The 14,888-nt window shown below is 54.3% G+C and overlaps 4 protein-coding genes across 4 annotated transcripts; 1 reads left to right on the top strand and 3 right to left on the bottom strand.

The window, feature by feature from the left end:
• LAJ45_07967 (uncharacterized protein) lies at positions 1-2,413 on the bottom strand (the record flags this gene model as incomplete). The annotated part of the gene is made up of 4 exons (XM_046117521.1): positions 1-161; positions 221-283; positions 1,057-2,150; positions 2,298-2,413. 4 exons carry the CDS (start codon positions 2,411-2,413, stop codon positions 1-3), a joined length of 1,434 nt encoding a protein of 477 aa, XP_045969170.1.
• A 1,574-nt stretch (positions 2,414-3,987) lies between these two features.
• Positions 3,988-6,610, bottom strand: LAJ45_07968 (uncharacterized protein; the record flags this gene model as incomplete). Its single annotated transcript, XM_046117522.1, has 3 exons — positions 3,988-5,673; positions 5,743-5,800; positions 6,069-6,610. 3 exons carry the CDS (start codon positions 6,608-6,610, stop codon positions 3,988-3,990), a joined length of 2,286 nt encoding a protein of 761 aa, XP_045969171.1.
• A 534-nt stretch (positions 6,611-7,144) lies between these two features.
• Positions 7,145-8,980, top strand: LAJ45_07969 (uncharacterized protein; the record flags this gene model as incomplete). The annotated part of the gene is made up of 5 exons (XM_046117523.1): positions 7,145-7,221; positions 7,292-7,370; positions 7,472-7,665; positions 7,763-8,256; positions 8,319-8,980. 5 exons carry the CDS (start codon positions 7,145-7,147, stop codon positions 8,978-8,980), a joined length of 1,506 nt encoding a protein of 501 aa, XP_045969172.1.
• Positions 8,981-12,328: 3,348 nt separating this feature from the next.
• On the bottom strand, positions 12,329-13,472 carry LAJ45_07970 (uncharacterized protein; the record flags this gene model as incomplete). The annotated part of the gene is made up of 3 exons (XM_046117524.1): positions 12,329-12,580; positions 12,633-13,330; positions 13,391-13,472. The coding sequence occupies 3 exons, from the start codon at positions 13,470-13,472 to the stop codon at positions 12,329-12,331; spliced, it is 1,032 nt and encodes a 343-aa protein (XP_045969173.1).
• Positions 13,473-14,888: the final 1,416 nt, after the last annotated feature.

The raw sequence follows: 14,888 nt of genomic DNA on the forward strand, positions 1-14,888 counted from the left end.
CTATTGCCTTCCAATACCAGAGCAATAGTCACAGATAATCACTCGCACCCTTGGTGCGGTCAAATCACTCCACCTATGAAATACAACTGGAGTAAGGCAGAGATACCTTGGATTCTTCAAGGATACCGTGGGACATTTTCCACTGTTTTTCAGAAACGTGCCTGGCAAGGTTATCTTGGTTTGGGTCACATACTATCACTCGGTCAACATATTCACTCACTTGCGCACCTATTACTCGCAGCTAGTCCCAAATCCCCAATCCCTAAATCCCGATCTTTGAATTCTAAAAGTTTCAATGGCATCAGCCAGCCAGACAGAGCCAGACCCCTCATCCCTCATTATCCCTCTCGAAGCCAGTCTACGAAGCGGCGCTCACCGTCGCTCCAACAACCACCGCCCCAGATTTCGCCGGCGCCTTCTTCCTCCTCTGCTGCTGTGGCACCACCACCACCTCCGTCCCATCCTCCAACCTCGCCTTTTCCCTTCTCGTCACATCCTTCACCCACCTTGCCAACCACCCCGCCCGCTCCGTCACCACTGGATACTCCTTCCCCCCCTCTTCCTGCGCCCACCTCTTTGGCGCCTGCGGGCCACCACCACCGCCCAAGGGCGCCGGCGAACACAGCGCCTCCCAGCTTCCTTCAATGCCGACAAAGTTCCCCGTCTTGCGCAGGACCTCGATCCAGTCTGCGCGTGCTGGCGACCGCGCAGCGAGGAAGATGGGGTAGCCATCGCAAACGCGCGCGAGCCGGGCAACCATGTGGGCATGCCGGAGCAGCTCCTTGGGTGGCGTGCTCAGGAGGACATGGCAGAGGAGGAGGCTGTGGAGCGCGTCAGTGAGCAGTGGGTGGTAGGTGATTGACTCGGTGGAGTCGGAGAGGAGGGCGGTGAGGGCGGCAGAGGTGGGCGTGGGCGGAGGGGCGCTGGTGGTCGTGAGCGCGGTGCACGGGTATGGGGGCAGAGAGGACGGGGGCGAGGTGAAGAGCGTTGAGAGGGGGTAGAGAGGGGGCGGCGGAAGGGAGGTGAAGGGGCGGGAGTTTGCGCCGGTCCCACTACCACCACCACCTCCGCCACTAGTCCTAGTAAGAGCGCTACTACTACTACTACTGTTGCTACTGCTGCCATTGCTGCTGTCAGAGGCATTGCTGCTGCTGCTGCTGTTCTGGCGGTAGAACATCTCGAGGAGCTTTTTGGCGTCCTTCTCGGTATTGCCAGTCTCGCTGCCGCGGCCACGCCCCAGCTCCTCGTTCACCTTCCTCACAAACTCGTCTCGAGTCTCCGCCGGCAGCCCGGGCGTGTACTCAAAGTTCCCCAGGAACCTGACAAAGTCCCTGAGCGCCCTCTTCGCATTCGCCCTGACGACCTTCCGCGCCGCCTCCTTCTCCGCCTCATCTACTGGCGCCGCACCCGCCTTTGGCCTGTCCAGCGCCGTCTCAACCGCCCCCGACGCAATCGTCAGATACGTCGACGCCCTATGGAACAGCAGCTGCGCCTCCAGACTCGACGGCGTCTGCTGCTGCTCCTCTGTCGCCGCTGCCCCGCCGCGCGCAACTACAACATCATGCCCATGCCTCGCTGGCTTACACACATTGAGCGCGGCCGTCAGGTCCGCCGCGGCGCTGACATGATCGTCTTTGAACGCCTTTGTAACAGCCCTTGTCCTCAGCGGCGCGCCCTCCCCGGGGCGTTCCGCAATCACATCGTCGAGCGGGGCGAGACTGGTGCATTTTGCGAGCATGCGCGACGGGATCTTCTCATGGAAGAAGTGCACGTACTTTGCGTCGGGGTCGTCGGGGTTGCGCTGGAGCACCAGGGATGCCACGTCCTCGAGGGAGCTGGCGCTCTGCATTGTTGCGACCGAGGCGGCGATCTCGTCGAGGTGGTAGGCGCGCGAGAGTTTCTGGGTGGCGAGCTCGCGCATGCGGTGCTTGCGTTCGCGGGAGAGGCGGGGGGTGGAGGAGGAGGCGGCGCGCACGGCGAGGGTTGTGGCATCGTCGACGAGGTGCCGGATCTGTACGAGATCTGAGAGGACGGAGGGGTCGATTGGGCGCGGGCGGGGGGCGTGGTGGTTACTATGCAGGAGAGAGGTGAGAACCTCGGGGGGCAGTTGGAGCCAGGGGCCGTGGAAGGAGGAGATGTAGCGCCAATGCCTGCGGAGGTCAGTATATGCCCAATTGAGGCGTGGGAGAGAGAGAGGTGAGTCCAATTCCAGTTCAGATGAATCCTTAGGTCGGCGCCGGGGTGATATGCTGTGGTATGGGGTGTGAGGGGGGAAGGAAGAGGGGGGGCAAACATACTTATTCCGACAGATGATTAACGCCGACGACGACGCCAGCGCTTCACTCTTCTCCTTTGGCTCTCCCGTGCCAGCGCTCTTATTCTTCTTCCCAGCAGTCTTTGGAGGGTTCGACATGACGAGCGAGTGGGCGAATGGGGGGGAGGAGGGGATCGAGGGGTGGTTGAGCGAATGTGTGGGTATCGAATTTCCCTGGCTCAGAGGGGGGGGAAAGTTTGTGGACGAGGAGGAAAAGTAGTATGAGGTTGAAGAGAGAATGCTAGTAAGTAGTAGCAAGTGGATCACGAGCGGGAAAAATAGATTGATTTTTTGTGCTGATCCCTCCCTCCTCGACACACACACACACACACCGGCGGCAGCACACCCTCTCCTCTAGGGAAATCCGATATACAAACACCCACACCACAAGCAAACACTCACACAAAGACTGAGAATAGAAGCCCTTCTTTGAGAGGAATGAGGGTGTGCGCGCGCGTTTGAGGGCAATCAGTGTACCAAGAACAGGAAAACCGGGGGTAAAGATATCTAACAAAGAACCGCGAACCCATTTGAATTCCGCACCTGCAGTAGGGTAGAGTACTCTAAATACTCCACCCACCCTACCTCACTCTCCCTTTTCCTTTTCCTTTCCCTCTCCACTCTCCGCTCTCCCTTCACCCCCTATGTATGTCTGTAGATCCCTCTCTTTCCCTTCGCAGCAGCCAGCGACATAAAAAAAAATATTTGCTCCTGCCTGCCTGCCGGCGCATACATATTGTAGGAGTAGATATGTGCTCTACCGCATGGGCGCCAAAGGGGAATGTATGGATGGATAGGCCGGGGGGTAGTGGTGGTACTCTACTCAGGTAGTGGTGGTGGGTGGACAATCAAAAAAGCAAAAGGCCCGTGTGTGTAGGATCGAGCAGGAGCGTCATGCCGCAGCCCGACACAAATCCACCTGCACTGGAGGTACATACTGCACTTTTGCTTTGCATGGGGGGGGGGGCGTGGTGCTTTTTGGTTTTGTTTTTTTTGCCCCTCAGTTTGATATGGGGAGAGTAGAGTACAGAGTCTGGACCCTGTGGATATGGGGTGGAGGGCGGCAGGTGGGAGGTGGGATACAGGTAATCTAATCCACATACTGTAGAGTAGAGTAGTTGTACAGATGGGATGGAGCGTGCATTGTGCGATGTTCCACTGAGACCTTTGAGCTTTGAGGGATCGAGAGTAGTATGTAGATCTAGGATCGAACTAGTACTGTGAATAGAGATATGGGCATTGATATACAGATGTAGCAGTAAACGCGAGAGTCGTTACTGGTAGTAAGGTAAATACAGCTATGTAGTAGGGTCGTAGGTTATGTAGTAATAGTAGCACATGTAGAATAGTAGACACATCCAGTAGTAGTAGTAGCAGCAGTAGTAGCAGCAACAGTAGTAGTAGTAGCAGTAGTAAGATAGCACGAAACATAAAATAATATCAAGTGCTTTTGTGCACAACTTTTCTTTTTAGTAAAAAAATAGACAATATCGAAAAGACAAGAATTTTATAACGGAAAAAAAAAAAGAAAAAAAAGGAAAAAATAGAAAACGAAGAAAAGGGCCACCATCTTAACGTACAGGAATTTTTTTGTTCTTTCTAACTAAATGACATTAATACTGCACCGCTTTGTTAATCCTTTTTAAATTTTTTGTACTCTTGGGTGAAGATGTTCACCGTCTGCTCTTGCTCTTGCTCTTGCTCTTTGCAGACTTCTTTCTCTGCTGCTCTTCCTCCTCCTCCTCTGAGTCCAGGACCTGGACGTCGACGTCGTCGTAGTCGACTTCGTCCTCCTCCTCGTCCCCGCTGGCCTCGCTGGCCTCGCTGGCCTCGATATCGAAGAAGCCATTCTCCTCCTCATCATCCTCATCCTCATCCTCGTCTTCGTCCTCCTCATCATCCTCCTCTTCTTCCTCTTCTTCCTCCTCTTCCTCCATCTCCTCCACATCATCCTCACCCCCCACCTTCCCACCAATAAAGCTCGCATCCTCAATCTGCAACCCCTGCATCCCCACCTCCTCGGGCTCCGACTCCGACTCCGACTCCCCCTCCTCCTCCTGCCCCTCCACATACAGCACCCCCCTCTCCTTCTCCGACTCCCCCGCCTCCTCATCGCCCCTCATCACCTTCCTCAAATCCACCTGGGCCCTCAACATATCCAACCGCCCCTGCAGCGCCAGCAGCCGCGGCAGCGCCCCCGCGCGGCTGTTGAGCGTCGAATACAGGCCGGCCAGCGTACTCATGAGGTCCGGCAGCGAGACGAGGTACCCTCCGTGCGCGACGAGCGTCCAGCGCACCCAGACGCCGAGGGAGCCGGCGCGGCCGGGGCGGCGCGCGATGCGCTCGGCGAGGCGCTCGAGCAGGGCCACGGCGAGCGGGGAGCTCAGCCGGCGCACGGTGGCGAGGATGGACGGGGAGTCGGTGACGTGGAGGCAGGACTCGAGGAGCTGGGTGTCGTGTGTTTTGAGCGCTTGGGTGAGGACTGTGGTGAGGGAGCCGGCGGCAGGGGCGGTGGTGGGCTTCTTGACGGTGGTGGCGGCGGCGGTGGTGGTGGTAAGGGCGGTGCTCTGGAGGGTCTTGACTTCGAGGGCTTGGAACTTCTCGGCGAAGGAGGGCTCGTCGGCGGTGGTGGGGGCGGGGTTGGCGGCGTCCTCGTCAGAGGAGGAGAGGTCGTCGGCGTCGGCGTCGGCTTCGGCGTCGCTGGGCGCATCTTCCATGCCAATGTCCTGCGCGTCTGTGCCGCCGACAACGACAGACTTACTCTGGTCGACCGAGGCCTTCCCCAGATCCTTAACGCCATTCATCGTCGAGCCCGTGGCCGCGCCACCACCGCCGATGCGGACGGTGCTCGTGCGCTCAATCTCGACGGTGCCGCTGAGCACCAGGGCGCCCGACTCTGCGCTGGCCCAGCGGAACTTCTCGAACTCCATGTTGACGCCGCTCTCGACCCACGCGACGACGATGTCGTCGCCCTGGATGGAAGCGTCTGCGATGGCCACGCGCGCCTTGCTGTCGGGGCGGATGACCGTCACCTTGGCGGCGCCCTTCTTGGTGAGTGCCTTGCGCTTCCTAGCGGCGGTTGGGGATGCCGCGGCGTCTGCGGCGGCGGTGCCGGCGGGGTCGAAGGGGGCGGTGAAGACCTCGACGAGGCCGTCGGTGGTGACGGCGAGGAGGAGGTCGGCGGTGGGGGAGAGGGCGATGGAGGTGACGTCGGCTTCGGCGACGAGGGCGCCGAGGCTCTTGGTGCTGCCCGTGAGGGTGAAGACGTTGATGAAGCGGTCCGAGTCGGCGGCGGAGAGGAAGTGCGTGTAGTCTGGAGAGGTGGCGAGCGAGTGGATGGGCGTTGTGTTGGCGGTGAACTTTGCGGGCGCGGTCATGCCGGGGTTGAGGTGGTTGATGGCGTAGATTGTGTGCGAGGCGCAGAGCACGGCCTCGGGCGGGGCGTAGGCAAGGCGGCGGATGGCGGCGTCGGGGAGGTTGATTGTTCTAGTTTTTTTATATATATGTTAGAGAAGTTTGAGTGAGAGAAGAGGGGGGAGGGGGGGTAATGATTGGAAATGCAGGTTGGGGGGTTTCAGTGTGCAACTGCAGAGCGAGGGGGGGTTTTGTAGATCTTTGTACGAGATATCAAGAATATATCGAATATATCCCGAGACTCCCCACTAGAACCCGCAAAAACACCACCACAGAGCCCAATTGACCCTCCAAACCAATATAAAAGAGAGAGAGAAAAGAACTATTGCACATCACATACCTCATCTGCAACCTCCTCCTCAAATCCCACTCCACCAACTTCCCATCAACCCCACAACTCCACCCCCTCCCCTCCTCCTTCTCCCCCGAAAACACAAACTGCCTCACCTCACCGATATGGCCGCCCTCGAGCACACCCACCACCACGCCCTCACTCGGCGAGAACAGCAGCACCTCTCCTCTACTCGTCGCCGCCGCAACCACCACCGCCGCCGCATCCTCACCGCCATCGACCCTCTTGCGCTTCTTCTTTGCGCCGGCAGCGGTCGCTGCAGCGGCACTGGGAACAGTGCCCCAGGCGAGCGAGTTGACGGACACGCCCTTGTCGAGTGCGTGCTCGCAGCGAAGACGGCCAGTCACAGTGTCGTGGATGCGTAGCCGTACGGCGTCCAGACCGAGGATCGTCGAGGCGAAGAGCGACAGGCGCAGGTGCGCGGGCGAGAAGACGGATGTCAGCAGCGGGGTGGGGGTTGTGGTGAGCTTTGAGGCGCCGCTGGACTTGCTGCCGCTTGTGCTGCTTGTGGTGGGTTTCTTTTGGACCATTGTGTGTATTGTGGTGGGGCCAATTGGACGGGGTGGTGGGAATTATTGTAGTATATGTGCGTATGTGCAATACGGCCTTTGAAAACCAAAGGAACAGAGGATCAGTCCGTTATTATAGAGCAGCTGTATCAATGTCTCTCTCTCTGTGTGCTGGAGTGAATTGAGTCGAGCAGGCCCGTTATTTGTGGTGGTGAGAGTTTTCGAGGATGTGTTTTTTTTCTTCCTCGCTGTGGTTTGGTTTTGTTGTGTGCGTGCGTGCTCGAACTTTTTTTTCTTTCTCGTGGGGAACTTTTTTTTTTTTTTTTGGCTAGGGACCGGTGGTGCCGTGGCCAGCGTACATCGGGGCACTGCATTTGAACCGCATCACGTGACCGAAGGCAGGGTAACCACAGCATCCCTCAAACAACACGTTACACCCGCAGTCTCTGGAATCCCTCAAATCCCCGTGAGTGCTGTGCTCGCAGTCCCGCTCACCTCCAACGCTCCTTCTCTACGACTCCCCGGAGACTCAATTCACGGGGGAATGAATGTCTGATGGAGAAATTCCACCCCTCACTGCGCGAGTGCGCGATTGTCTCGACGGCGTTCAAGCTGCTGCTGATTCCCACATAGTCAGTACTATTGTCCCTGGCTTTGAGCATGAGTGGTAGGAGGAGTGGAGCTGGAAGCTGATCTGAGCAGTAAATCTACAGACTTTGAGGTCCACCGCAACTGGCTGGCCATCACGCACTCTCTGCCCGTCAACGAGTGGTACTTCGAGGTAAAATAACATACACCCTTCAGTTCTTCCCTAATAAATATAAATATATAGTTCTGCGTCGTCGCCGGAAACCCCGACCTGACTGACCCTCGGAGCTCTAGAAAACATCGGAATGGACGCTCGACTACCCGCCCTTCTTTGCGGCGTTTGAGTGGTGCCTCAGCCAGGTCGCGAAATACTTTGACCCGGCCATGCTCGAGGTGCAGAACCTCAACTACGCCAGCACGCAGACTGTCTACTTCCAGCGCCTGTCTGTCATCTTCACCGAGCTGCTGCTCGTCTTTGCGCTCCAAAAGTCAGTTTCCTTCCCCAGCACCCCCCCCCCCCCGGGGGGTGTCTTGTTGGCGGGGGAGGTTAGGTTTCTAACCAGAGGTGCTGTCGCCGCTCACTAGATACATCACCACCGCCCCAGAAGCATCCAAACGCACCGCGCACGCCGCCGCGCTCTCAATACTGCTCTCCCCCGGCCTCCTCATCATCGACCACATCCACTTCCAGTACAACGGCTTCCTCTACGGCATCCTTCTCCTCTCGCTCGTGCTCGCGCGGTCACCCTCCACGCGGCTGCTCTCGGGGCTGCTCTTTGCCGCGCTGCTGTGTCTGAAGCACATCTACCTCTACCTGGCGCCGGCATACTTTGTGTTCCTGCTGCGCGCATACTGCCTCGGCCCAAAGTCGGTGCTGGACATCCGCTTCTGGAACTGCGTCAAGCTGGGCCTGGGCCTGCTGGCAGTGTTTGGCGCCGCATTCGGCCCCTTTGTGTATTGGGGCCAGATGCCGCAGCTGGCAGCGAGGCTGTTTCCGTTTAGTCGCGGGCTGTGCCATGCGTACTGGGCGCCGAATGTGTGGGCCATGTACTCGTTCACTGATCGTGTGCTAATCTTCGGTACGTTTCTCCCTTCCCCGGGTGAGGGGTGTAGCAGGGCCAATTGAGCTAACACATTACAGTCGCCCCCCGGCTAGGCCTCACCGTCGACCCAAGCGCCATCAACAGTGTCACCCGCGGCCTCGTCGGCGACACCTCCTTCGCCGTCCTCCCCAACGTCACCCCGCGCGCCACCTTCCTCCTCACGCTCCTCTTCCAGCTGCTCGCCCTCTGCAAGCTCTGGCTGCGCCCCACCTTCGACGCCTTCCTCGGCGCCGTCACGCTCTGCGCCTACGCCTCCTTCCTCTTCGGCTGGCACGTGCACGAGAAGGCCGTGCTGCTCATCATCCTCCCCTTCTCGCTGCTCGCCCTCAAGGACCGGCGGTACCTCGGCGCCTTCCGCCCGCTCGCCGTCGCCGGCCACGTCGCGCTCTTCCCGCTGCTCTTCACGGCGCCAGAGTTTCCCATAAAGACCGTGTACACGGTGCTGTGGCTGCTGGTGTTCTTGTCGGCGTTTGATCGGCTGGCGCCGGTGAGTGTGGGGCAGCGGAGGTTCTTGCTGGATCGGCCGGCGACGCTGTTTATTGTGGTGAGTGTGCCGCTGGTGGTGTATACGAGTGTGGTGCATCCGCTGGTGTGGGGCGGGAGGTGGGAGTTTGTGCCGCAGATGTTTATGAGTAGTTATGCGGCGGTCGGGGTGGTGGGGAGTTGGGTGGGGTTTAGTTGGTTGTATTTTACGGCGTAGGTTTGGGGTGTGGGGAGGGGGAGGGGGAGGGGGGGTAGATAGAGGGTATGTAGGATGGTTTATGGGTAGTAATATCAATTTGACATTTTTCTGGTTCCTTGATCTGGTGTTTTTTTCTCTTTTTTTGTGGTTCGGTCTCCATGAATGATATTCTCTCTCTCCGTAGAGGAGCCTAGAAGGTGCTGCCTGATGCCACTAGACGCCTCAATAGACAGAAAACCCAGAACATTCTGCTTTTACTGTCTTCTTGCCCGATTCGAGGATGCCTGCGTGCCAAGATATGGCGAGTGATAACCTATGATTTACATTTTTCAGGAGAGGGGGGGGGGGGGAATCTCTAGTATTTTGATTGGGAGTGATAAGTATCAATACTTTAGACCCAATTCGATAGATGCAGTCTATTAACAGTAATAGATTGAACCAATGGAAGTGACGGTCTCTGGTAGAAGCAGTTACAATTTACGGAAAAAGGTGACCTAAAATGACAGTTTTCGGCACACAGACGTGCTCTAACTACAAATAACACATGACACACCTTGCTATGATTCAGCCATTGAATTAGTACATATTATGGAGGGTTAGGGGCTGGTTCTGCTTCATCTTAGCACACCAGTCCCAAGGATCATGTATCACTTCCAGTGCAGTAGCCACCATGGGCGGGTGGTCTAGTTGGTTTAGACTACCCGTCGGGCTAGACACCGAGTGTTTGTGCTCAGGACGACGGAAGGTCCTGGGTTCGAGCCAGGGGTGGGAGTAGTAACTGGAGTTAACCGCCGGTTGCAGTACTTTTTGTAAATGGAACCTTCTGTTTTTTTTCTTTTTTTCATTTTTTTTTTTCAATTCTTTCTCGACTGTGGTGTGCCTGTCATTTTGCATTATGATGGCACGTCTATCTATAATCGAAGACTGTGTCATTTTGGACCTTTTCTCTTTTAATCTAATCTGTTTTGGACGACATGATGGAGTCTGTGTGTACAGGGTGAGAATTAACGCTTCTGCTGTGGGGAACGCTTATAGTTGGAGCACGTTGTGTTTTTCCTTCCTTTCTGTTTGCCGCATTCTATGTACAGTATGGATGGCGGTTAGTTATGTACTTATTAGAGGTGATCTTGTTCTAAATAAAGTACATGTAGCACCTCTGTGATTAAGACTCCCCCCGCCAAAACGTACGTACGGAACATCAACACATTGTATTTAAGAAGAGGCGTATATGTATGCTAGTACTTAAACGTGCTCGTATCGTATCGGACAGCCACCCCCAAGAAAATCCGCAAAAGATATATGCATGCCGCATTAACATATATCCCCGATATATCTTGTTTTGTTTGTTTACGAATTTAATATGGGCACATTATCGACAGTACATACAATTAAACAAAGCCTGAGCACTTAGTAGCTCATGTACTATCAAATATGGATTCGATTTTCTCCAGTTATTTTCTAGCTTTTTGGATATATGTCGGAAAAGCCTAAAGATATCATCAAAAAAATCAAATCCATACTTCACACACATGACACACAGTGCCCAAACTTTCACACGCCCTCCCCACCCCCCCCCCCCCAAAAAAAAGGAAAGAAAAAAGAAAAAAGAGAGAAAAAATAGCCCCCCCTGCAAGCTCAACCGCATGAGCTTGAGCACTGTACTATCAAATATGGATTTGTCTTTTCTGGATCATTTAGTTTTTTTTGGATCTGTCAAAAAAAAACACTCAACGACTTTATAAAAGACAAAATCCATACCTCACGCACAATGCTGCAAGAGAGAGGACGACACAATGGGCATGAGCACTGTACCATCAAACACGGATCTGCCTTTTCCCGGAGTATTATTTTTTCGTTCCCTTGGGCCGTCAAGCCCAGAGACTAAAAAACAATCAACAAAAAAACAGATCCGTGCTTCACACACAGTGCTCAAGCCCCGACGTGTCGCCTTCATTATTGACAGGCGAAAAGGGAGAGAGAAGGGGAGCGCCATACAGCTAGCCGCGATACACACGTAACGAATTGGGGTGAGGGGGGAGTGGAGATGAACGAGGGGACTGGGACTGGGGACAAAAAAAAGAAAGAAAGGGAGACCGAAAGGAAGCATGAACGAAGAAAAACAATTTCCTCTACTCCCTGGGATGACTTCTAATAGGCGTAGTGGCGATGAAAGGGAAGAAAGGGAGAGAGACAAGTGGAAGGGAGGAGTGGAAGGCGTTTTGTGCGTGCGCTCGCCCGGGCTTGGCTGGCCGTAACTTTGGATTAGGAACATGGTGCGAGTGATGATCTATGAGTGAGTAGGCGCGGCTTAACAACACATCTACCCCGGGCCTAGTCACCGATGACCATACCCCCCGGCCCTCAACCCCGGCCCTCGGAGCCCAAGGAAAGGGACGCCATCTCACCGCTCTTACCATTTCCCCTACTCTTTTTTTTTATTTTCTGCCGCAACTTACACTCCATGAAGGGACCTAGTACGGTCATAGGCAGTACAAAACTTCCAGACGCTGTCGATACTGGACAGTACAGAGATACTAACACAGTCGAAAGCAGTTTACATTACGGCCGCAGCACAAATCAAGCACAAGAACCAAACCAAACACCGGTAGCCGATTGAAGGGGACAGGACAGCAAGAGAGCTGCATGGCATAGCTACACCCTATGGTACTGCAGAGGCCACCAGGCAGGCTAGTGGTGGGCATGAGCCGAGCTGGCTCGAGTTTTGAGCTCGAGCCCATATCCAAAAGGCTCGAGCCTAGCAAAAAATTAGTAATAATTCAAAAAAACGCAGAGCTTAGTAATTTATATGAGAATATATCCCCCATTATTCATCCTGAATACGAACTCTATATGCCGACTTACTATAAGGTCTATTTTAGGTATAAACCTCGCTGCCATATATCGCCTAGCCGCTACCAGAGTAGGGATACTCTGCTGTTGGGATGACTGGGTGGATAGGTATGGGCACGTCAACTCATGAAGAGCACCCCCCGGGGAGGGTTCTGGCGGTTTTGTGGAGCGAGTGATATTTCATGACTGTATTTCTGATGAGGATTATTGACAGCACGGAAACGGAAGGCAGGAGCATATCCGCCCCGGGCATGGTACTGTACTGACTTTTGTCTAGTGAGTTTTACACTATTTTCAGGGGTTCATCTCGTGTGCCATAACTATCATAGAAGCGATTGATACTAGAGCCAACATATAACCACACTTTTATTCTAGCCTTATTTTCTCACAAACTGCACAATTTTGATTTTTTACAACTAGCTAGCACACCCCAAACTCCATAACCCCACACAAAGCGCAGACAAATAAAAAAAAAGGACCGGATATCAAATACGAGGAACAAAAACAAATCAACTACTACTCCTCCTCCTCCTCCACACCCTCACTCTCCAACGGCGGCAACCCCATGCCCTCCCTCAGCTTGCCAATAATCCCCATGAGCCCTTCACACGCCGGGCTCTCCGGATAGGCGTCAAAGAAGCTCTCGCCATAGTCGCACGCCACGCCAATGCGCGGGTCGAGCGGGACAGCGCCGAGGAACGGGATATTCATCTCCTTGCAGAGCGCGCGCGCACCACCCGTTGTTGCGTGGAATATCTGCGACTCGCCCTGCACCACTCGTTAGCATCCCCGACCACCAATACTCGGAATAGAGACTCACCTCGCAGTTCGGGCACACAAAGCCACTCATATTCTCCACAACCCCCAACACCTCGATGCCCGCCTTCCTGCAAAAGTCAATCTCCTTCCTCACATCCAGCAGCGCCACCTCCTGCGGCGTCGTCACCACCACCGCGCCATCCACGCCCGTCCCCTTCAGATACCCACACACACTCAGATGCTCATCACTCGTCCCGGGCGGCGTATCCACCAACAACCAATCCAGCACCCCCCACTCCACATCCTTCAAAAACTGCTTAATGAGCCCATTCTTCTTCGGGCCCCTCCAGATGATCGCATCATCCTTGCCCGGCAGCATAAACTGTATACTCATGACGCCGAGGTTATCCGCGACATAGACCGGGCTCCACCCGGAGCTGCTGGAGTGGATGCTCTCGCCGAGCGCGCCCATCATGCGCGGGATGCTCGGCCCGCAGATGTCGATGTCGCACACGCCCACCTGCGTGCTGGGCGACTGCGCGAAGGCGTGTGCGAGCATGGAGGTGAAGGTGGACTTGCCGACGCCGCCCTTGCCGGAGATGATGAGGAGTTTGTGTGCGATGGTGGACATGCGCGCGTTGATGAGGGGGAGGTCGGGGTCCGGGCCTTTGGGTGCGGTGGCGCAGATTTGTTGGTTGGGGCAGCCGGCGCAGGCGTCGCCTTTGCCGGCGAGGTCGGAGGAGGGGCCGGGGCAGTGTTCTGGGGGTGTTAGTTGAGGACGGGGAGGTGAGGGGGGAGGTGAGGGGAGAGGTGGCTTACCGGGCTCGGGGGCGACGAGTTGCGGGTCGGCGGGGGGCGGGCCCATGATGTTTGCTTGGAGGGGGAGTGCGACGGCTGCCATGGTGTCTGTAGTTATAAGTTTAGCTGTAGGTGAGATTGTAAATAACTTGCAGTGCAGTCAGAGTTGTAGCTGTAGTTGTGGTGGAGAGAAACTGCGATATATCAACGGCGGGGCAGCTCAGAGCGGAGTGGCGGGGATGGATGGATTGTTGGTTGATAAGCAATGGCGGAAATCTCCGTCGTCGGAAATAATTTCTAAGGCGATGATGTGATCTGCAACTGGGAAAGGGCTGCAAAGAGAGAAAAAAAAGTATTTTCGATCATTTCCCTCTTCCGCAAATGTACATAAGGCGTCTATTATTAATATTACCAAGGTTCCCTCTCCACCAAACATGTTAATGCATCAATTTGCACATTGCCCATACAAAACCGACGAGGAAAGGGCACAAATGATGCATTAACTCGGGACGTTATTTGTAAATGCATCACCTGGTGCATTATTTGATGCATTTACTCGGGGGATAATTGGGAAATTATTTTAAAACGATTAATGGACGACTTATGGGTCCTTATTTTACACTTTTGGATCACATACGACTTTGGTATTCATTTCAGACGACCAATCAACGACATTGCAATGTACTTTCCTCCTCATCATCCTCCATTCATTAATTCTACAAATGATAAGATACCTTCCTCATCCATGGTGTAGTAGATAGGACATTGAGTAGTTGAGAGATTGGCTCTAGCTAGTTCAAATCCCCCAACGCTCACTCTTTGTTTTTATTACCGCTATGGGTAACAGGTAAATGCGTACTTTGTTTGATCCATTATTGATGCATTTACACGCATATTAAAAGTAACACATTTAAAGTACGACTTTCGGACGAGTTTACCCATATAAAAAAAGATGCATTACCCCACCGAAAAAAAGATGCATTAAAAGATGCATTAACATGTCTGGTAGAGCCTTTGGGCATTGCGTTACTAGTATACACACCTAACCCTACATTGAGTGAAAAAAACGAACTGAATGCTCTCACCACGCTTTAGTGTAATGGACACTGGCGCCTGTTATTCAAGCAACTAGGTGAGACAACCTCTCCAGTGCGTAAGCTCGATAGTACGTGAATTGATCACTCACCATCCCTTTTTGCTTTTTTTTGCTCCCTCTTGATACTCGAGGGAAAATTATTTTTATGTGTCCCATTGCATCTCCTAGCTACCCAGAACTATGTAAGCACACCACACGAAACGCTGCGGTGTGTGGACTCGGTATATTGGGCGTGTGTAGGTACATATACGTAGGGCTAGATCATTGACACCGTACTACATAAGTAGGCTCTGACTGTGAGATTTTGACAGTTGGCGCCACGCCGGTGTGGAACGAGGCAGCTTAATTCATGTGGAACTTTACGCAGCTCGAATATTCGTAATCTTCAGTGTAAGGTTACATGTATAAACTCCAGTCTTCCTT

Source organism: Morchella importuna (genome assembly GCF_003444635.1).
Source record: "Morchella importuna strain M04M26 chromosome Unknown Morimp01GS027, whole genome shotgun sequence".
Taxonomy (NCBI): domain Eukaryota; kingdom Fungi; phylum Ascomycota; class Pezizomycetes; order Pezizales; family Morchellaceae; genus Morchella; species Morchella importuna.